Below are 23,120 nucleotides of genomic sequence, written 5' to 3' on the forward strand. Positions count from 1 at the left end.
ATAGCATAAAGCATACACTGATCTATTTTTATTTTTTGGTACCAGGGGTTGAACTCGGGATCTTTCGCTTGCAAGGCAGGTGGCGAAACCACTGAGCTAAATCCCCAGCCTATTTTTCAAGGTGCAAGGCATTAGGATTTGAAAATTACCTTACTTGAATTTTAGCACTCTCATCGAGTGGACAGAGACTATTTTTGCTGTGTTCAGATGAGGAAACTGACTGTCCATGTTCACTTGGTCATTAGTGCCAGAATCCAAGAGTTCAGATCCTCTGACAAGGGGATGCATGATGCTCGAGGATTTTCAAGGATCTGGACAGTCATTGTCAAATTATTAGAGGGTTCGACAGTGTTGTGATTCTTTTTAAGATGCCAGTAGGGCTTTGGGCACTCATTGTAAACTATAGGTTTTTTCTAATTCCTGTACTGCTTTATGTTTCCTACTTTCCACTTCATTAGTAGATTGTGAGTCACCAACAGTTTCTGAGGCTGTCACATTCCTGCCTTTAGGGGCATCTTTTCTGTCTGGCTGGCAACTACTAGTTTACAGCAGTAGAACAGTTTACCAAATTTTTAATAATTTATAAATGAGGCTATAAAGTGAAGTAAAAGTAAATGAATTGGATTTGGGGCTTGAGCTTTGTCTCCTATATTACTTTTATAGCTACCTATGGATCCTCACCTCCATTCCATTGTTATTCAAACATAGGGTACATGATCTTACCATAGTTAAATTCTGTACCTTTTAGCAAGTAATTTCTACAGGAAAATAAGAATTTAGATCATAATTTAATTCCATAAATTTGGCATTGCTGAACTATTTTTATATATTATGACTTTATCTTAAATTTGAAAAGTTCTAATTACAAAGTCTCAATTTTAAAAGGATATTTTGCTGATCTACCAAGTTATTTATTCATGATAAATTTTTAAAAATAATTGTGGTTGTCAGTATTGCCACATAGTTCTTAAAGCATTATTTATATTCACAGTTAAGATATTATTAATTACTTGCTAACAAAACTCTAATAAGTGAACTTTTATGCTACAGTTTAAAGTTTTGTTTTGTTTTTTTGGTACCAGGATCAAACTCGGGACCTTGCACTTGCAAGACAAGCTCCAGAACCACTGAGCTAAATCCCTGGCCCTTGTTTAAAGTTTTCAATGAAAATGACCTCCTGTGGCCCTGTTTTCACTTACTGCTCATTGCTAGCTACTCTTCCTGTTACCAAAGAGCTCTTGAACCTAATACAGAAACTAAATATTTAATCCTACTCTTATCTGGTGTATTTTATGTCAGAATTGTATTATTTGCCTAATTGAGATGATAATCTATGGAAATAAGGACCTCATGTCTCATATGTCTTCAGCTAAACATATCTGAGCCTTAGAAGATGGCTGGCCATTTATTTGCATAGTTGATGATGGAAAATACCAGAGTCTGAATCTTTTAAGTCTTCTTGTAATTGCTAATTATGAAACAGATAGACAAAGAGAGTATTTTTTATAAAGGCCTTGAAAATGGCATTTTATTCTTTTTCTTTTTTTTATTCTCTCCTGTACATCTAAGGTATTATATATATTAATAAGGTTAGTACAGATATGATATATAAAATTAGAAATATTATTAGCTAATATCACACCCTGAGAATTAAGAATACCAAATGATTGCTATTATCATATTCTTTTATGAAAGATCAAGCAAGGTGGCAACTTTCTTTGTTGTTTTCTTTTGTTCATTAAACTAACACAATGGATGTTAATCAGCCAACAAAACTGACATAAGCCAGGGACATATCAGTTGAAGAACATTTCTTAGTAGATATATTTTTATGTGGCTTTTTTCTTCCTGCAGTTTGACCTTTTGAAAGGTGAAGGATTAAAAAAAATAAAGAGCTAGACTTGGTGGTGCATACCTGTAATCCCATAACTCTGGGAGGCTGAGGCAGGAGGATCACAAACACAAGCCCAGCCTGGGCAATTTAGCAATGTATGGAGATCCTGTCTCAAAATTTAAAAAAAGTTGAGGATGTAACTGTGCGAAGGCCTTGGGTTTTATCCCCAGTACCACAAAAACAATCAGTCCTGTTCTCTGGCAGATTTTTGTTTGGTGGCAAAGATAAATTAATTCCTATAAAATACAAGACAGACTGACGTTAGTTACACCAGAACCTTATGGGCTATATTAAAGGGGAAGATGGAAAGAGGAGTTCTTACAGAGGTAGGAGAGGTGTCTGGGAAAGCTTTTTGAAAGGTGCTCCTTGAATAGGATCTTGAAGGAAAATGCACTATTGTATTTCCATAGTTTAAAGAGTGAATTTTGGAGAAGTATCAGTCCCCTGTGAGAGAACTGTGTGAGTAAAAGATATAAAATAGCTAAGTTTTACTGACACTTTATGTACTAAGTATTGCACATGCATTAACTCATTGGATCCCAAATGGTCCTGTAAAATATGTACCAGTATCTGAACTTACAGTTAAGGAAAATGACACAGGTTGAATTGCTCAAGGTGATACAGACAGTGGATTCTGGAGCAGGGAGAAGTCTGTCTGCCAGGCTCAAATTCAGAGGGTGGGAGTGGTTTCAGTCTACTGAAGAGGTGACAGTGAGCCTGTGTTAGGAAGCCCAGAACTGCATATCGAAACATGTTAAACAATGCACCATTATACATGGGAAAGCTTGGGGCAGTGCTTTCCAAGTTCACTGAATCAACCAGAGCACTTATTTAAAATAGAAATACCAGTCCCCTCTGGAAATTTTGATCCCACCGATGTGGGGCAGCCCCTCATAATCTGCATATTTATTAAGCCTCAGATATTCTTTCCATCAGGCAAGTTGAACATACTTGATAATCTTGATTGAGATACAGTGGGGAAATAAAGTATCTAGCTCCTAATTGGTGCTCATTCATTTGTAGTATTAGGGAAAATTTTTTTTAAAGATACTGCATATAGAATTTGGACTTAATTCTCTACTTAATGAGTTGCCATTAGAGATTTATGTGTACAGTGCCAAATTATTAGATACTTAGAGAAATAATAGAATATTGTTTGTGGGAAGAAAACTGTGATATTTTTCTAAAATTTAAAATGTCATTTTTCTCCTAATAAGTTGCTTTAAAAATGAAGAAAGACTTATTACAGAGGTGCCTAAAGAGAGAGGACAAAAAACCAGAAGATCTTCTATTGATGAGGAGGGGTTTTGGGAAGGGAGAGGAGATAAAGGGCATGAAAAGAATCAAACATGATATACACATGTACCAATTTCCATCATGAAGCTCATTATTCTGTTCTAATATGCACCAATAAAAAAATTGATGCCTGAAGCATTTTTTTTTTAAATTTTGGAACGGAATCTTAGCTAATTTTTAACATTTGAGATTATGGTGAGAATAAGTACATATGTTTTACCAGAAACATAAAGTAACTATTATAATGACTACAACTTTTTAATAAATTTTCTGATTTTAAAAATGATACATTTTTATTTACGATCACAATGCTGATGGACATTTTTGTTCCCTTTCTTTCTGGCTCTACTCACTTCAACTGTCCAGCCCATTGCTTCCTCCTTCATTTTTGGCCTGCAAGGTTGCTTGCCTTCTTACCAGAGAAAGTAAACTGTATCACATGGAGACTGCTTCAGCCTCCAGCAGGAAATTGGCACTTCAGAATCCATTGGAAGGCCCTTCCTTCCAGTCTTAGGGACACCATCTTCTCATCAAGGATCTCTTTTTGCCTATTACCCCTTTACAAACTAGTCTCTTGTTCTCCAACTTTGATAATATGTGGACATCTTCCAATGGAAAAAAAGCTCTTGTGGATTTCCAAAGATGACTTAAACTTACTATAATTTTAAAGAAACAAGTTATACATTATGCTTTTTAGTTCTGGTATAAGATTAAAAAAAAGTAATAATTTTTGTGAATTGATACAAATAAAGTATGAAATAAAATTCAATAGTAATTATACAACTATAAAAGAGCACATTTAGAAATGTATACAACTAAAACATAAAACCTAGGAAATTCATACTTACATAATTTAATGTGCTAAATGAAACTAAATTGTAGCTTAAAAGTATAAACAATGTCCACCACCTGCCTCCCGATCCCCAGTACCAAGAAAAAAAGTATAAACAATGTTTGACTGCTACTATTCAAGCTTTTTTGTGTTCTATATGTAAATAACCACCATGGGTAGGTCACACGCTACTCTTCTCTGCTGGAAATATCTCATAATAAGATAAATTAAGACTTCCTCTAAGACATTGTGGATCCTCACCTGCTAGCTTGGGTTTCTCAGGGTATTCCATTAGAACCCTGTGTTTTTTATAAATTATGACAATATGTTGTAATGGCCCATTTGCCTTTCAGTATTCATCTATTCGTCTAGTTTAAACTGAATCTCCAGCACCTATCCTTTGAGATTATGAAATAATGTTCTATCCTTTTATTTTAACATAAACATTTCCCTAATAGATTTCTATTTGAAAATATGTCTACTTCAACTCACAATATTAACCATTTTTTGAATAAGTGATTTTGCTGGGCGTGGTGGCACACGCAAGAACCCCTATCCCCTATCCACCTGAACAGAGGAGAACAGCACTGGAGATGACAACCCACCCCCCAGCCCGCATTGAGGTCGGGCTAGGCTCTTCCCTTACACTCCATCCCTCAAACGGCCCCCGACTGAGCCAGACAACCCCAGGGGTGACCCAGACCTGGGACGCAGGAACGAGGCCGGCACTCAGCCTCGGGCACCTGGACGGACACCTGGAGCACTCCAGGATCACCACAGAAGGCCGAGGCAGAGCACGCTGGTGCGCCGAGGGAGGCCGAGGCAGGAGGATCGAGGCAGGAGTTCAAGTCTGGGCTACATCGTGAGTTCAAGCCCAGGCTGAACTACATAGTGAGACCCTGTCTCAAAAAAACCAACCAAACAAACACCTCATTTCACATTCCCCTGTTTAGACTGCTTTCAGCTTTTAACTCTTACAGATCTTATAGCTTATTTCTATCCCTTATTTTCTTAACATAGATTTTTCTAATGGTTGAATTACAGTAGTTTCCCTTTCCTCTTTATCCGCAGGGGATATGCTCCAAGATCCCAGTGGATACCTGAAATCTTGAGTATTAGTGCATTCTATACCAGTCGAGTAGCCCTTATCCAAAACACTTGGGAGCACAAGTATTTTGAATTTTTAAATTTTGGACTATCTGCATATGCATAATGAAATTTCTTGGGGATGAGATCCAAGTTTAAACATAAAATTCATTGTTCGATCCCCAGTACCAGAAAAAAACCCATAAAATTCATTTAAGTTTTACATACACATTATACACGTAGCCTGAGTGTAACTTTTTTTTTTTTTTTGGTACCAGGGATCAAACTAAGGACCTTGCACTTTCAAGGCAGGCAGTGTGCCACTGAGTTAAATTCCCAGCCCCTGAATGTGACTTCATACAATATCTTTAGTTTGCCTACAGTTTGACTATAACTTGTCAGTAAGGTGAGGTGTGGAATTCTTCCACATGTGGTGTCGTATTGGTGTTCAGAAAGGTACCAATTTTGGAGCACTTTGGATTTTTGATTTTCAGATTAGAAATTCTCTCTCTCCCTCAGAAGGTTTCTGTATTGATCATGGTGTAAAAGTAGAGTCTTGAAAATGAGATGAAGAAAGGTAATAACTTAGGCCTTTTGACCTAGTATTAACCTACTATTGATCTTTTGATCTTTCTTTTCTTTTTTTTTTTTTGGTACCAGGGATCAAACTCAGGACCTTGCACTTGCGAGGCAAGCAGCAGAACCACTGAGCCAAATTCCCAGCCCTATTGATCTTTCTTGAACATAAGCACTGTGGTACTAGTAACATGACAGAATATCTCATAACCCAGTTAGCTACTAAGTTACTTATGGCATATTGTACACAGCATCCATATCCTGGCCAAAGAGAAGATTCATAATCCAGGCCAGATGGAACATGACTGAGAGTCCATGATGCTACTCAGAATGGCGCACAATTTAAAACTTAATGTATTGTTCGCATCTAGAGCTTTTCATTTCATATTTTCTGACTTTGGTTGACCCCAGTAACTGAAATCATGGAAAGCAAAACCATGGAAAAGGTGGTTACTAAACTCTACTGGGTCCTGAGGAGAAAATGTAATGTAGTGTAATGGCTGAGATTCATCTCTTGGTTGGCTTTGTTGCCTGCTAGCCATGTAACCATTAACAGGATGTGTTACCTAAGACTGTTCCCTTATCATAAAATAGAGAAAATATTTACTTCATCGTGTGTGAATACTTAACATAGTACTGTATATGGATAGAGCAAACAATTTGAACAATGGCTGACTTTCAAATCAATGATACCTCTTATTTTGTACTTAAAAAATACTTGGTGAGGGTATTCACAAACGACAGTACAATTTGCCTGTTTATATTCCCAAATTAAGCGATGAGAATGTCATCAGATCATAAATTTTGTGTTAGAAAATAAACATGAAGTTGATTTAACATTACTGTATTGCCATCCATTTGAAGCACTCTATAGTATCTACTTGGGAAAACTGTAAAAATGTAACTGAAAAAACATGCATATGCATAGAAATAATTGAGCGTATTTACATTCATACCTAGGGGTGTTTAAAGTGTTTATCCCTTGCACTGATGCAGAGTCCCTAAGGAAAGGCATTTCCTTTAGCTCTAAAAAAAAACCCAGGCTGAACACCTCTAAGGCTCAAGTTGGCCTAGAAAAACAGGACAAAGTGCAAACTAGAAGACATCTAGCCCTTGAAAAAAAGGGGAAAACAAAAAACAGTCGTTCTTCCTTGGTGTAATAAAGTTACGCGGCTCTAAAGGGACAGCGTTTAGGGTGGAGTAAACGGTTAAGTTTTAGCTGCCTCCATTGCTCCAACTGGAATGCCTTCCTGGAAATTTCAGTTTATTGGCTCCTTCAGCCCTCCACATTGTCCTTTCTAGGACGCTTCTCCGTTTCCCTGGCAACCCGAGCCGCCACCAATTGCAGATAAGCATTGATGGTCACGTGCCCTCGGCCCTGTCTCTGGCAGAGGCAACATGGCGGCTCCCGTAGGCCGTAGTTTAAAGATTTGAATTCCTGTACTTGGTGCATCCATGACTATGGCGTCTCCGGCTTTGTGCGACTCGCGTGGGAGCCCAGACCAACTCTCTGGAGGCCCCTCTTTACAAGAAGAAGATGAGGACTGTAATGGTGAAGATCGAGTCAGCGACTCGGGTTCATACACCTCAGCGAGTAGTGATTATGAGTAAGGTTCTTGAAGAGGGACCATAAGTCCTTTTCTTTTAGAGTGTGCCTGTGGTCTTGGCGAGTGTGTGTTGGGGGGTGGGGTGCAAGGGTGTTGGAGTAGTTAAAATTGACTATTTGAGTTTCTTTAATATATGAGTTTTATTTGCACCACGCTTCAGTTGTGTAGTGGTGTGAGCCGAAATGATGACTAATCTTTGCTACTGTGGGGTTTTTATGATTCTGAGATAAGGAGAGTCCCTTTCTCAGATATTCGGTTACTGTTATGGTATTTAAGGAAATTACCATACCATTTTAGGTTGGTAATTTCCCACCCCCACCCCCGTACCAGGGATCGAACTCAGGATCTTGAGCTTGCGAGGCAGGCGCGGCGCCACTGAGCTAAATCCCAGGCCCTGCCATAAATGATGAAAAAATGCTAGCATTAATGCGAATTAAGACCTGAGTCAGAAAACTTTTGAGTGAGTGGAGATTTAGTGTTAGCCTAGAAGTCTTGAATACTTTAGAAATTGAGGCATAGTCTAGCATTACCTAAAGTTTGTTTTCTTTAATATGTTTATGTTACAAAATAAAAATATGTTTATGTTACAACTTGTGTAAGTGAACTTGCTTATTGGTTTGTTCATGTTGATCATATCATTTAGGGTGTTGAAACCAATTAAAGTGCCTTCAAACTTTGCAAACATTTCTCTCTTTTTAAAGCAAAGCAAAATAAATAAAATCAGACTTTCATTGAAAAAGGATTGAGAGAAATTACCCAATGAGAACTTTGCAGCTTGCAATATAAGGGCTAAGACAATGTTGAAAGAATATTTATATAGTGCTGATTAATGTGATGTGCATTATAAAAATCTGCAAACTGTTGGATGCAATTCCTTTTATCTTTAAATAATTTTTAAATTTTGGAGTACATTTACGTTTACATTGCTAGTACAGGTTTACAAAGATAGTACAGCATTCCTGTAAACCCTTCACCCAATTTTCCCAGATGTTAATTTCTTACACAACTATTGCTCATTTGTCAAAACTAAGAAATTAATATTGGTCAGTACTATTAACTGAACTCCAAACTTTATCTGATTTCACCACTTTTATTAATGCCCTTTTTCAGTTCCAGGATTAACCTCAATCACTTAGTTTAGTGGGTGTCTCCACTGTAAAGGTAATGTTTTCCGCTTTTCATATTCCCGTGGAAGTCACTAAGGGGAGGAAAGATGAAATTCCATCTCCTGGAGTGGAAATTATTTACATTTATTAATTTCTTTATTTTGTTATAAATGAATAATTATGATGAAAGTTGTTTTTAATACATGCACTTCTTTCCAGTAGAACTAGAAGACTATTTGGAGGACAATCCTTGATCTCTGTTAATACTAATCAGTGATGCTCTTGAAATTTACCTCACTAGTAATAAATCTTCTAAAGTGGAATAAGGAACCAGAATACTGAATTGTAGAGACCTTAAAACACTCTTTTAAGTTTTGTTTTTTTGGATCACCGGCATCTAGCCCAGAACCTGGTAAACTGAGGTCATTAAATACAGCTTTATTGCGTGCCGAGGGTGAGAAGAATACAGAAGCATGAGAGCTGTCCCTCTGAAGGTGTTTCTCTACAGTTTCTTCTCTGTGGAGGAAGGGGAAGGGAACTGACATTTATTTGGTGCTTATTTTATTTTCTGTTGGTAACAACCCTGAGGTACCTAATATGTATCTGTTTTCAGTAATAAGGAAACTAACAGAGTCAATAAATGAGTGAATCATTTCTAGGAAGATTAAAATCAAAATAGAACAGAATTTGAACCCAGCTCTCTGATTTCCCAGTTCATTTTCTTTTTACCTTCCTGTTGCCTCCCCTATATGGGGTGTCATGTATGTTTCCCTGTCTTCTCTCTCTCGTCTCTCCCTTCTTTCCTCTTCCCTCTCCCCTCTCCCCTCCAATCTCCCTATCTTTCTGTCTCTCTTCCCTCCTTTTTTTTGATACCGGGGATCAAACTCAGGACCTTGCTCTTGCAAGGCAAGCGGCAGCACCACTGAGCTAAATCCCTGTCCCCCTCACTTTTTTTGTTTTGTTTTGTTTATTAGAGACAGGGTCTCATTCATTATGTAGTTCAGGCTGCCTTGAACTCAATATGTAGCCCAGGCTGACCTCAAACTCGGGGTGATCCTTGTGCCTCAACTTCCAGAGTTACAGGGGTGCACCACCATGCCTGGCATTTCTTTTATTTCTTTTTTTTTTGATACCTGGGATTGAACTCAGTACCTTGTGCTTGCAAGGCAGGCACCGGAACCACTGAGCTAAATCCCCAGCCCCATTTCTTCTATTTCTTAAAGTGAAATATTTTTAAAATCTAGAATTAAGAAAATGGCTTTTACACATTGCTGGTGAAAAATGTGAATTGGCATAGTCTTTTGGGTAAAACCCTAGCTTATCAGTAGGTAAATGACCAGATGTGCTCCATCCTTGATATGGAATATTATGCCACTATTATAGGTCTCTAAACTGTGTGATTAAATTAGAAATTATAAAGGTGAGTACATATCTTTATATAAGTATATTTATATATATGTTTAAATGATTATAAAAAACATGGATTTTTAACATTGTATATGTCAGTGAGAGGCAGGAGGGGAAAATGACTGCGTCATAATTATGTGCCATGTGTGCAAAATGTGTCTGTGCATGTGTACGCAGTAAGGATGTGGGAAAATGGTTACCAGCTAGAAATCTAGTCATTAATCCCTTCTCTCTTGTCTTCTCACTTAATCAGTCTCAAAGTTCCAGTGATTTTCAAGCATTTCTCAGTGTTTTCCCTACTTGTCATCTCTTCCATACCTGAGGCATCAGTTTTGCTTTGACTCCTGAAGTGACCCTTTAATGGGTCTTCCTGTCTTGAGTTTTTTTTTTTTTGAAGTGAACATGGCTAGGTTTTATTTGTCTTCATAATAACACAAAAGATGAAGCTTAGAACTGGATCACTCGGCCCTTTCTCTTCTTATCTTCTCCCAGTTCAAAATGCTTGCATCTCTTAATAGCCAGCATTCTCTTAGATCTGCAGGTGAGTTCAACACACTCAAGCCTCAGCACAATCTTTTTTGTAGTTTTGCCCTTTTTCTGGAAAATTGGCTTAGTCTGTCCACCATAGCCACTCTGCTTCCTGTCATAACGCCGCTTTCCCTGGGCATACAGAGAATCCTTGCCTTTCTTGTACTGTGTCACTTTGTGGGGTTGGTGCTTGCCACACTTATTACAGAAAGTTTGCCGGGTTTTAGGAACTTTCACCATGCTTGCAGGAGCGCTATCAGCCCGGAAAGCTTTGTCTTGAGTTTTGACTGTCTCAAACCCACCTTCTGTTTGCAACCCAGCATGGGTCTGGCAGGGATATCTGACATGTAAACCCTCTACTTGGAGCTCTTCATTGATGCCCTCTCACCTACACTACAAAATCCAAACCCCCAGTGTGCACAGAGCCAGGGCTTGGCTACTTCTGTCATTCCCTACCTCCCATGTGACTCTGGCAGCTGCAGAGGCAGTGGAGACTCCCTCTTTTTTTGTTGCTGTTGTTTTTTTGCCATACTGGGGATTGAATCCAGAGCCTTCCCACTGAGCTACATCCCCAGCCATGTTTTTCTATTTTTCTTTTAAGACAGGATCTCACTAAGTTGCTAAGTTCCCCAGGCTGGTCATGAACTTGAGACACTCCTGCCTCAGCCTCCAGGAGCACAGGTATTACAAGCCTGCACCACCATCCTCACTTGGCCATCCTTTATCTGTTGCTTTTGTTTGGAGTTCTCTTTCTTCAACCCTTTCTTACTTGTTTTAAAACTCTGTTCCGCCGGAGATTTAGCTCAGTGGTTTCACCACCTGCTTCGTAAGCGCAAGGACCCGTGTTCGATCCTTGGTACAAAAAAAAACAAAACAAATAAAACTCAGTTCCATGATCTGTACCATAAAATCTCCCTCAGCCTCACTCTTAGGCTCCCATGAAGCTAAGTTAGGGTACTCCCGTGTGCCTCAGTTGTGTACTTAGCAGGTGTATTGATTATATTTTTTTCTCAGTTTTGCCAAAGCAAAGGCAGAAACTTACGTTTTCAGCACTTAATTGTGGTACTTACCATTAATGCCTGGTGCTTTTTATTTGTTCCACAATTAAATACTGGCCTTCCCATGCCCTGCCTGTGTGGATCTTTGAATCATAAACAAAAAATGGTATCACATTCAGATTTTAAAGATTGCAGTGAACCCTTTTTGTGTTTAACAAATGGAAAGACAATTTCTTTGGGGTCATGAGCCTACTATAAATAACATACCAAAAGAGAAAAGTAAGATTAAAAAGCTGATAAACTTCACTCTTTATTTAAATTTATATATATATATATATCGGTAATTTATTGAGGTATATTTATGATATTTACATCCTGCCAGTTAATATTTACACGTTTATGATAGGCACAGTTCTGTAGGCTCTTCAGAGAAGTATTGCAGTTACTAAATACTGACTTCTGTCAGTGCAGATAGATGTGGTGGTATAGTTAATGTGTGGTTAATGATCTGTGGTAGGTGGTGCTGAGCATCTACAGTGACACCGTGCACTGAGAAGCAATGAGCAAAGAAGCAATAGTTTTGGTATTAGACCTAATTATGTCTTTTTTTTAAAAAGTAACTCATATCTATTTGAAAATTCTATTATTAACGAACAGACACAGATCAGGGTAGTAGTTACAGAGCGGAGTATAGAATAAGACATTTGGGGGGTTAATTTTCAAAGATTTAAAAAATAGGCAGTCAGGCATGGTGGCATAGGCCTGTAATCTTAGTGCTTAGGAGGCTGAGGCAGGAAGATTGCTGTGAGTTCAAGGCTAGCCTGAACTACTAGGGAGTGAGACTCAAAAAAATAAAATAAAATAAATAGGCATTTGATAAAAAAATTTAAGTTAAAAGAACCAGAGTTGCTAATAAATATTGTGGAAAACAGAAAAGTCTTCTACCTAACTGAATGATTAGAACACAAATTATACCCTTTCACCCCAGGATATTACAGCTCAGGTTACTGAAAAGACTCTCCCCACATCTTAGTTTCTCTATTGAAACCAGTTTTACTTTAAAGAATAGCAGTTTGAAAGACAAGCAGTTCATAACATTGAACAGCATAGAGTTTATGATTAGGTTTACTACTGTAAGATGAGTAATTTTGTTTTTTTAAATACTGTTTCAATAATTTTAATAGCAGTAATTTTGGTTTTTTCAATGACCTACTTCCCTGTTAAAAGGTTTTTTTATAATCACATGATGAATTATGTAATATGTGCTTTACTTTTCTTACAATTACTCATAAAAAGGAGTTTTACAAAAATTATATGCTGTGCAAGTAATCATTAGCTATGATTATAAACTCATTTTCAACAATGATTTTTAGTTCATGGTGAGACGGATGTTTCTTTTTTGAAAGTTTTTATGTAAATGAAGTCTGTGAATGCAGGTCAACTTTAGCTTTCATTTTATTTATTTATTTGTTTATTTATTTATTTTTTCGGTACTGGGGATCAAACTTGCCAGGCGGGCAGGCACAGCACTACTGTAGCTTTCATTTTAACCTAACAGCTGTGCTGAGCAATTTTTATGCAAATAAGGTGTTTTCATGTACCGCTTCCAAGTAGTTTGTTTCTGTGGGTATCATTGCATAATCAAGAGTTAATGTAAATTATCGTGTTTAAATTGTCTACGCTGAATAACCACACAGCAGCTGAATTAATTTTATTTAAAAAGCCCATAGATTATAGAAAGGGTCCCCCCTACACACACTTCTCTCCCTGTGCCCCTCCTCCTCTGGTTTTCCTTTTGTCACTATGCCTTAGTCCCAGCTCCCATTCTTTAAGACTCTACAAAAAGCACCCTACTGGAAATAATGTTGATGTTCACAATAAACCATAAAGGCTAAGGGAAAATTTGAAGTCGTAAAAGAAGTTGGGCCTTCTTACCTCCATTCTCACTCCCTAATGGGAAGATGAAACTGTTTTCTTACATTAAACTGCTATTCAGATCATCTTTTCTCTCTTCCATAGTGATCTGGAACCTGAATGGCTAGATAGTGTACAGAAAAATGGAGAGCTGTTTTATTTGGAATTGAGTGAGGAAGAAGAAAGCCGCCTTCCTGTAATACCACCGACTGTGAACCATGTCAGATTCAGTGAAAATGAAATTATCATTGAAGAGGATGATTACAAAGAAAGAAAAAAATATGAACCCAAACTCAAGCGGTTTACCAAAATTTTAAGAAGCAAAAGACTTTTACCTAAGCGCTACAATAAAAAAAATAGCAATGATAATGGGCCAATATCCATTCTAAAACATCAGTGTAATCAGAAAACAGGGGTCATTGTCCACCAGCTGTACAAAGACGTAAGTGTGTATGTAAACCCCAAAAAGCTAACTGTCACCAAACCCAAGCAGCAGCTCAAACTTCTGGAAGTGCTGGTTGGAATTATCCATCAGACCAAGTGGAGCTGGAGAAGAACTGGAAAGCAGGGCGATGGAGAGAGGCTTGTGGTCCATGGCCTGTTGCCAGGAGGATCTGCCATGAAGAGCGGTCAGATACTGATTGGTAAGTGTTGCTGATGAACATCCGTCCATGATTGTAGAGAGACTTGATTAATGATGGTGCCTTGTGAGAGGATGATAAAAAAAGTCTATATACATAGTCTCCATAAATTAAGGACTGATTAATGACATTTGGTACAGTAGTGAAATTGTCGATCATGTACCACAAGGCACAGGGGTTCTTAAAATAAGCACTTTAGTGTATGGAATTCATGTGAGCCCTCTTCAGGCTGTAGGATAGCTTAACTAATTTTCAAGTTTTGAATTATATGAATTTATGGTTATATTTGCTGACAGGAAAAAAAAAGTTGATTGTACCATGATAATTTAGGCTGGAATGACTATATCCAGTAAGATTTTACAAAAATATATAATTTATGAGTAAAAATACTTTTAAATTGTATGTTTGCACTTGAGTACACTAAGTTCCTGGACTGGTTTTAAACTGTTTCATTTGGCATACTGAGCAACAGTGGTATTATACATGTTTCCTTTTAAGAATGCTTGTCATAAAATAATCCCACCAATTTTGAGGAAAAACTTAACTCTGCAAGTTATTCTGATTGTATGTTAAGATGAGCATTTTCTATTGCTGATAAATTTAGATATAATGTTGGATTTAATATTTGATGCTCACAAACATGATGTTTGAATTCTGTTACGTCTTCACACTTCTGATAGGAACCTTATTAATTAAAGATAAATTGATTAAAGTTCAAACTATGTTATTAATGAAACATAAAAGTTATAATGGTCCTTATGCTGACAGTCCTTTAAATTGCCTCAGTTTAAGAGATTTAGATAAAAACGTAGAGAAGTCAGTTTGCAAGTTTATCTCTCACTTCTGTTCTTGGCCAAAAATACCTAAAAGTCTTTCTCTTGCTACAGTAAGGAGAGGGAAGGAGGGAAAGAAGGAAGGAGAAGGGGTGTAGAGAGATTGAGATTAAGGGATTTTTATGGATCAGAAATATTTCTAAATATGTCTGACTTGAAGTCTAAATTTCACTTGTTTGTTCATTGATTCAACAATAAAAAAGTTTTAATATCTACTATACACCAGAATTACAGAAATTATTTTAATAATGTGAATACTCCTGTGGAGCTCTTTTTGTGGAAGAGATAGATTACAAATAGGCAGAGAGTCTCAAACAGTGTTTTAAGTGTCACAATACAGCATTATAAAGAGGGTCCTAAGGAATCACGTAGAAAGGGGACCTGTACAAAATGTGTGTTCCCAAATGGTCACAGCAAGACTTTCACATTGTCTTACAATGTGATGTTGATCGTCCTTCCATATGGAGTTGTCTGTGTCTTTGAATCAGGTGGGACTCTGACGGCAGGTTAAGTGATGTTGTGTGACTTAAGAAGTGGGAACAGTTGCTTCTGGTTATTTTGGGGATGCTTGATCTTGGAATCCAGGCACCATTCTGCAAGGAAGGCCAGGCTGCACAGAGAGGCCGCGATTAGTGCCTGATGGCCTAGCTGAGGCTCCACCCCGCAGAGAAGCCTTTGAGAGGAATCCAGCCCCTATCACCATCTAGTTATAACTACATGGAGAACCTCCACTTGAGCCCAGAGCCAGGAGAGATAATACATGATTGTTCTTTTAAGCCACTGAGTTGTTGGGGTGGTTTGTTTGTTTGTTTATTTATTTATTTATTTTTCCCATTAAGTTTATTGGTACATTTTCGGTATAAAATACAGTTATATTCATCATTGGGATCTTGTACCATTACACTTCCCCTGCCCTCCCTTCACCCCCTCCACCCTTCCCTATTTGCAAAGACTTTATTTCCATTTTTTTCCTTTTCTCATATTTTTTCTTTTCCCTTTATTCCTTTCCCCTACCCCTCCCACTTCCCCTGCACCTTTAGACCTTTTCTTCCTGTTACACAATATCAGACGAGACCGGGCGCGTTCAGGGTGGTATGGCCGTAGACCCTGTTACACAATATCAGTTATACATTTTTTAAATTACAATATCAAGATCTAGGAGACATTACCACAGATTTTACAGAATTTAAAAGGATATAGAAAGCATATTACAAAAATCTTTTCTGAAATAAATTTGACAACTTCAAAGAAGTACCTTGGAAGACAAATTAATGAAACTAACTCTGGAGGAAATATAAAATTTGAATAGCACCTATTAAAGAAAGGATATTCCTAGCTTGAAAACCTACCTATATGACAACAGCAGGCTCATATACATTTTAACTGATAAATTATATCAAACAATTAAAGCAGAAAAAGGAAGGAACACTTCTCCCCTCATTTTAGGAACTCAACATTGTGCTAATCCTAAAACTGGCTAAAGATAATGGAAGAAAAAAGTATGAACATAGATAGAAATTTGTTTAACAAAACAAAGTATTAAAAGTCAGATCTGGCAGGGTGTAGAAAGTGGTTTTGTTATAGGGATGGCAGTGTTGGTTCAGCATTGGAAGATCCAACCCCAAAAGTTATCATTTTAACAGAGGAAAGGAAAAAGCCATATGATCCTGTCACTAGTTGGAGAAAAAGTACTGGACTAAATTCTACAGCTGTTCATGGTAAAAGCTATCAGGAGACTAGAAGTAGAACAGAACCTTCTCAACAGATTAAAGACACGTACTCCGTACTTCCAGCGAGAATGCCTTATATAAATGGAGAAGATACAATGCTTTCTCCTTAAGGTGGGGAACAAGGGCAGATATGCTTACTCTTTATCTGTCCATTAAACTTTGAAACCTAGTCCCCACCAAAATAGTCTGGCAATAAAATGACACAACTAGGATAGGATTGGCACGGCAGAAGCAAAATCTTTATATGTAGATGAAATGATCATCTACAGAGAAAATACTAAGAAATCTCTAGGAGCCCCTAGAACTGGTACTTGAATTTAGCAGGATTAGAAAACACAAGGTATATATAAAAATTCAGGACTGTGTATACTTGCTATAAATGAAGAATTGCATATTGAAATTTAAAAGTTATGTAGGAGTACAAAGGACCTTGAAAATTTAAAAGCAAAAACAGTGTTGGAAGATGTTTAGTACCTAATTTTAAGACTTCTTCTAAAGCTACGGTAATCAAGGGCGTTTTGGTGTAAGGAAAGACATATAGATCATTTGAATAAAGCAAAGAATCTAGAAATAGAACCACACATATATGGTCCACTGAGTTTTGAAAGATTATTTAACATTAGCATTTTATAGACTATAAACTCAATTCAAGAGCCAAGGAAGAGATAGTGTTTTCAGCAGACGGCACTAGAACACCTGGTATCCATATATAAAAAATTAACCTCAACCCTTTTTTTCCATACATGAAAATAACTTGAAGTGATCTATGAACCTAAATAAGAAAGCCTAAAAGTATAAAACTTTAAGAAGAAATTATAAGGGAAAATGTTTGTGAATTCAGGGTAGGCAAGAACTACCTAGTATACAAAAGACATGATGTATAAAAGAAAAAAATTGATAAATGAGATTCCATCAAAATTTAGAACTTTAAATGACATCATTAAAATGAAAAGTAGTCCTTAAACCAGACCATATTTACAATGCATATAACCTATGACCAGAATATATAAAGAATGCTTAGAGCTCATTAATAGACAACCCAATTAAAATGTAGACATAAGAAGATGATAAATAGCCAGTATAGCACAAGGAGTGGTGTGCAACTCTAGAATCAGAAAAATACTAATGAGTACAATAATAAGATTGAATTATACACTCATTAGGGAGATGAAGTTAAAAGTTTTAAAAGCCTTGTCATGACTTTTTCTTTTTGTTGGATTCTCCCCCTTTGCATTTAATATGTCACTCCCAATGGATTCATTCTGCTGGGTTTCCTGATGTTGTGATCCTCATTGTCTTTTCCTAGGGTATTGTCTAAAATTTTTTGGAGTGCCGGTTTGGTATTCATGAAGTTCCTGAGGTGCTCTTTGTCATGAAAGTATCTTATTTCTCCATCAATTTTGAAAGATAGTTTTCCAGGGTACATCAATCTGGGTTGGAGGCTGTTTTCTTTTAGGGCTTGAAATACATCACTCCAAGCTCTTCTTGCCTTGAGGGTTTGCATGGAGAAGTCTGCTGTGATTCTGATGGGCTTTCCTTTGTATGTGATTTGTTTCTTTTCTCTCACTGCTTGTAGAATTTTATCTTCTGTTGGATTTCTGGAATTCTAACTATTATATGCCTATGTGTAGATGTTTTTTGATCAAAGCTAGCTGGAGTCCTATATGCCTCACTTATCTGTATGTGAAGTTCTTTTCCCCTCCTTGGGAAGTTTTCTGCCATCACTTCTGTGAACAGTTTTTTTATGTCATCTGCACTCTGTCCTCTTCATTGACTCCAGTCAGTCTTATGTTATTCTTCTTTGCATCATCTAGCAGCTGCTGGATTGATTTCTCATGTTCCCTTACAGTTTTAAAGCAATTTTTCTTTTCCTCCTCACTAATTGCAATCTTATCTTCTATATGTGAAATTTTATCCTCACATTGGTTCATTCTGCTGCGCAGACTTTCGATGGAGTTTTTAATCTCTTGGAAATCTGTTTGTATCTGTTTTATGGATTCTATTTGTTTCCTACGTTGGGATTCCATCATGTACCTCAGCTCCTCTATATTTTTATCTTTGTTCTCTCTAGATTTATTAATCATGTCTTGCACCATGAGCAAAACCTTTGCTGTTATCTGAGTAATTATTTCTGATTTCATTTTTTCCATATCCTCTTTTGTTGCCAGTTCAGAGAGTCCAGGTGGTTGAGTATCAGATTGTTCCATCTCGTTTCCCTTTGGGGTTGCTGTAGGTGAACCAGAAGTCTGTTTTTGACGCTTTTTTACGAGTCTTCTCATTTCCACGGGGTGGGGGGTGCTTCTGGCACCTGCACGGCCCACCTTCTCTGCCCTAGGAGCTTGGGATGGTGGCAGGGAAGCTTCCTTCTGGGTGCTGGGACCAGCTCAGCTTCCCTGCCCTAGGAGCTTGTGATGGCGGCCGAGGAGCTTCCTTCCAGGTTCTGGGACCGGCTCAGCTTCTGTGCCCTAGGAGCTTGGGATGGAGGTGGGGGAGCTTCCTTCTGGGTTCTGGGACTGGCTCACCTTTGGGATGGTTTATTTAGCAGTGGATAATGGACAGGAGCATACTTGCATTCATTAGGTCATCACAATTCATTCTTCTAAAGTGGTGGGACTGAACTAAACTATCTCTAGGGTTTGTTCTTTTAGTTCTGTAGTAGGCCAGGATTCCTACTTAATGAGATCCTGCCCAGTAGTTTGCTGAGCAGCAAACTGATTTTAGTTTCTAATTTTAGAAATGTCAGCTAATGCATCCTCTTTTTTCTTGGCTGGGGCTTCTGCTCTGAATACATATTTGAACTGGGTTATAGACAAAGCTGTAAAATTCTTCTTACCCTTTTTTTCTTAAGCCTAGTGTGGAGGAAAGAGAATGGACCATAGGGAAGTATAGAGTTTCTACTAGAATAAAGCTTTCTACTGCTTATCTTTTAAGGATTCTAATTTTCTTTGACCTTTGTTAACATACCAAACATGAACAAAAGACCAAAAGAGGTCCATCATTTTATCTAAATGTTGTAATATGGGATCACTTATAAATGTCAAATAATGATCCAAATAAATGTCATTCATTCATTCAACAAACATTGAATGCCTACTATGTACCAAGCACCATATCAACATTTTCCTCCAAGCAAATACATACATGTATAGTATCTATGACTCATCCTCACAAAAGAAAACTTAAGGGTAAGGGACCAATATATCTAAACTGGAGAGTCTCAAAAAAGTATCCATGCAAAAAAAAGAAGAGATTTGACCCTTATTTCATGCCATATATAAAAGTCAATTTTTATTAGAGTGTATATCTAAATATGAAAGATAAAAGAATCAAATTTCTAGAAGATGATATGGGAGAATATCTTTAAGACTTGATAAAGATTTATTAGATAGCACTAATTACAAAATGTAATGTTGATTAATTGTACATTAAAATTAAGAACTTAGGTTCATCAGAAATAGATAGTTCTGTAAGAATCAAAAGGCACTACCTATAACTGACAAGGAGCTTTTAGAAAAGAAACTGCAAATAAAAGTAAAAATACAGACAACACAGTTAAATAATGAACAAGAAACCCAAACAGGTACTTCACAAAAGAGGATATCCAAGTGACAAACACATAAAAGAACACATAAAAGGGTTTTCAACTTTTTTATTCATCAGAGAAATACAAATTAAAACCGTGAAATACTGCTACCCATGGTGCTGCTCATAATCCTGAAAGACGTGATCCCAAACACCATATTCCCAAATGTTGAAATTCTGAAAAGTCAGAATCCCTTAAGTCTAAAATCTCAAAAATCCTGGTCCCAGGAATTTAAAATTTCAAATATTGAAATCCTAAATGCTGAAATCCACAAAACCATACTTCCATGGTGGGGAGAGGTGGCTACACAAGAGAAATAAAAAGCAAAATTTGGAGGAAAGGATTGGCCGTGAAATGTGGCAAACTAAACTATTTGTCTGCGTTGGTATTCCTTCCAGCTGATTAAATTCTAGGAGCTTGTAATGAATTAAAGCTGCATTTACTTGAGGAAGCCAGCAACATTACTGAGTAGTTTGAAAATAATTATGTTCATGGTAGGATAAGAAGATATTCATGCATTGATGTTGCTGTTTGATCATCAGTATTGTGTCTACCAGACCTGTGGTCTGTACGCAAGTGCATGTGGAGTGGATTTCCAAATACTCAAGAGAACATAGAGCATGGGACAGAAGATGGGAGAATTTAATAGGGAGTGCTCATGTCAGTAGGTATCGAATCATAGAATTTCAAAGGAGCAGGGCCACGAAGAAAATGAATGCAAGCTCCAGCTGAAGCTATGCCCTGAAAGAAAAAGTGCAGCTCTTCACCACAGTAAAAGACTTCAAAATAGAGTGATAACCAGGCAAATCAGTCTTACGGGCAGCCTCCATGCATTTGCCCAAAATATATCCCTGTAATACATTTTGTTGTATGTCAGATTTTCCCTTTAGCTATTTTATGTTTTGGTGATTTTTTTTTCTTAGTTTTTTCCCAGTATTTCAAATTGCTAACACTTTCTGTGATTGTTTTTTACAATTCTGCTACTTTATTTTGCTATTTATACTTTGGCATTATTTCCAGTACTGGAAATATAAACTATAAAAAGCCTTTTGGAGATTTTAAAATTTATTTTATGCATTTTTTTGCAGATTTAACTCTGTGGAAGTGCACTGTTACTATGTTATCTTTGTGTAAGCAGTGTGTGTCTACATAAGAACATGGAAACTTTCTCAGTAAATAGATGTCCTTTTTGTATCTCTGCATTTGTGGAAGATAAAATTTCTCAAGATCTCAGCTTTTGGATGACTGCATATATGGTGGGGCATATCTGGTTTTTGATTGGTATCAGAAAACTCACCTTGTCTCAGTACTGTATTTCAGATGATTCCATTTACAAAACTGGGTGTACACTGTTACCAATCGGAGTGATGTGCATTTGTATGTTTTACTTTTTGACAGATGGTCAGTGATTTTTAAAGCTGGAACTCACTTTTTTTGGTATATTTTAGAAACCATTCTTTTTTTTTATTATAGCAAAACATTTATTGGTACATTTTAGGCATACATAATGCTAACACTTATCATAAGGAATTTGCACCTATACATGGTACATCCTGCTTTTAAAGGTGGGGTTTCTACTCAATGTTTCTCTTACTTCCCATTTTGCTTACTTCAGTAGGTAGTGGAAAACACCAAAAGTTTTATTTTTCTTTGAAGCAAGAAAATAAAAATAATCTTTTCAAAATGTAATTGTAAAATAATTATAAATCTGCAACGATGTACCATTTAGCCCATTCAATCTGTTCTTGAGAAATTTGTCCTAAGATACAGTATAATCTAAAACAGATCCACAAATCTCAACTAGCCAGTCAAACCAGGCCCACCATCTGTTTTTATAGTTTGGTTAACAAAAATTAAAATAACAATTTATGACATAGGAAAAGTACATAGAATTCAACAGCATCCATAAATAAAATTTGAATGGAACACAGCCACATTTGTGTGTGTAGATATGTATGAATATATTTTGTAGTACAGGGTATTGAACCTGGGCCTTTGCACTAGGCTACATCCCCAGCCCTTTTTAAATTTTATTTTATTTTATTTAAAATTGTAATTCTGTGAACTGTATACCAATATAAATATTCTTACTATTTGAGAGGTTGAGAATAATAAAAATCCTTTACACCTTATTTGGATAAACATAGTAAAGACTAAATCTAATTTGCAAAAATAATCATCTAGCTATAGGGTTAGAGCCAGCAATAATTTTCCCAACGTTTCTGTAATACTATTTTCTAATTGAATGAGAAATAAAAATCTTGCACTGTTTTTTTTTTTTTTTTAATCCACTGTCATCAGGGAATGTGATACTCAGGAAATGTGATAGTCTTCTTAAATGTTCTGAATGATAGATACAATGTGTGTTACCATGATGCAAGGACTTACATAATGGTTGGTTGGGAGGGTCTAAATTCTCTCCTGTTGTTTAATATTGAGCACATGCTGAGAAATTGATGGATTTTCTCAATTAACTTTACTTTGAAGAATTTAAGCATTGTGATAAACTGATCTCAAGTCTTTAAATTTTATTTGATTCTGTTAAAAATTTTATTTTGTTTTAGTTTAGTTTTTTGAGACATGGTGTCGGTGTGTAGTTTGGGCTGGTCTTGAACTCACTATGTAGTTCAGACTGGCTTTAAATTCTCAGCAGTCCTCCTGCCTCAGCTTCCCAAGTGCTAGGATTATAGGTGTGTACCGCCACACTTGGCACTATATTTTATTCTTGAATATATCTTTTGATAACATTTTCTTCCTATTTTTACCTATCAACCCCAGACCATTTCTTATTTAACACTTCATTGAGTTTATTCCTGTTTAGCTGTTGAAATGGGACAGAGCTTACTAATGACTCCCACATATGTATTGAGAAAGAGCTTTCCTGGAGTACAGGTACCCATTGCGGTGATGTGATGTCCAGCAAGCTTGTTTCAGTCACTTCGTGGATATATTCAGGAAGCCTAGAGGAAAACAAATATCTGAGAGACTAAGAAATGGTTATAACACTTCTTTTATAGAAAAGTACTGTCTTCTAAAAATTTTTAAAGTTTTCTTTTGAATTCATTTTCCTATATTTTTGTTATGATACA

General features: G+C 36.8%; 2 protein-coding genes across 8 annotated transcripts in view; one reads left to right on the forward strand and one right to left on the reverse strand.

Annotated features, from left to right (window-relative positions):
• Positions 1 to 23,120, forward strand: part of Intu (inturned planar cell polarity protein) — an 89,517-nt gene that overhangs the window by 3,762 nt on the left and 62,635 nt on the right. For 5 of the 7 annotated variants that reach the window (XR_002386240.2, XM_004854954.3, XM_021236472.2 and 2 more), the window contains exons 1-2: positions 7,044 to 7,291; positions 13,350 to 13,888. Coding sequence is in view for 6 of the 7 variants with exons in the window: in XM_004854954.3 (XP_004855011.1) it covers positions 7,140 to 7,291; positions 13,350 to 13,888 (691 nt within the window). In the remaining variant the exon portion in view is untranslated. Of the gene's footprint in view, positions 1 to 7,043; positions 7,292 to 10,810; positions 11,014 to 13,349; positions 13,889 to 23,120 lie in introns of those variants that run through there. The other 2 variants (XM_087193271.1, XM_021236470.2) reach the window with 2 other exon arrangements.
• Positions 10,168 to 10,663, reverse strand: LOC101698017 (large ribosomal subunit protein eL42-like). Its single transcript, XM_004854953.4, has one exon. The coding sequence runs from the start codon at positions 10,570 to 10,572 to the stop codon at positions 10,252 to 10,254; it is 321 nt and encodes a 106-aa protein (XP_004855010.1). The 5' UTR covers positions 10,573 to 10,663; the 3' UTR covers positions 10,168 to 10,251.

This window comes from Heterocephalus glaber, unplaced genomic scaffold (assembly GCF_053883595.1).
Source record: "Heterocephalus glaber isolate CG9 unplaced genomic scaffold, H.glaber_assembly_v1.0 deba00001586, whole genome shotgun sequence".
NCBI classification, from domain to species: domain Eukaryota; kingdom Metazoa; phylum Chordata; class Mammalia; order Rodentia; family Bathyergidae; genus Heterocephalus; species Heterocephalus glaber.

Bases quoted from the DNA above. Each gene is read 5' to 3' on its own strand.
- LOC101698017 (XM_004854953.4), bottom strand. From the start codon at position 10,572: ATGGTGAAAGTTCCTAAAACCCGGCAAACTTTCTGTAATAAGTGTGGC.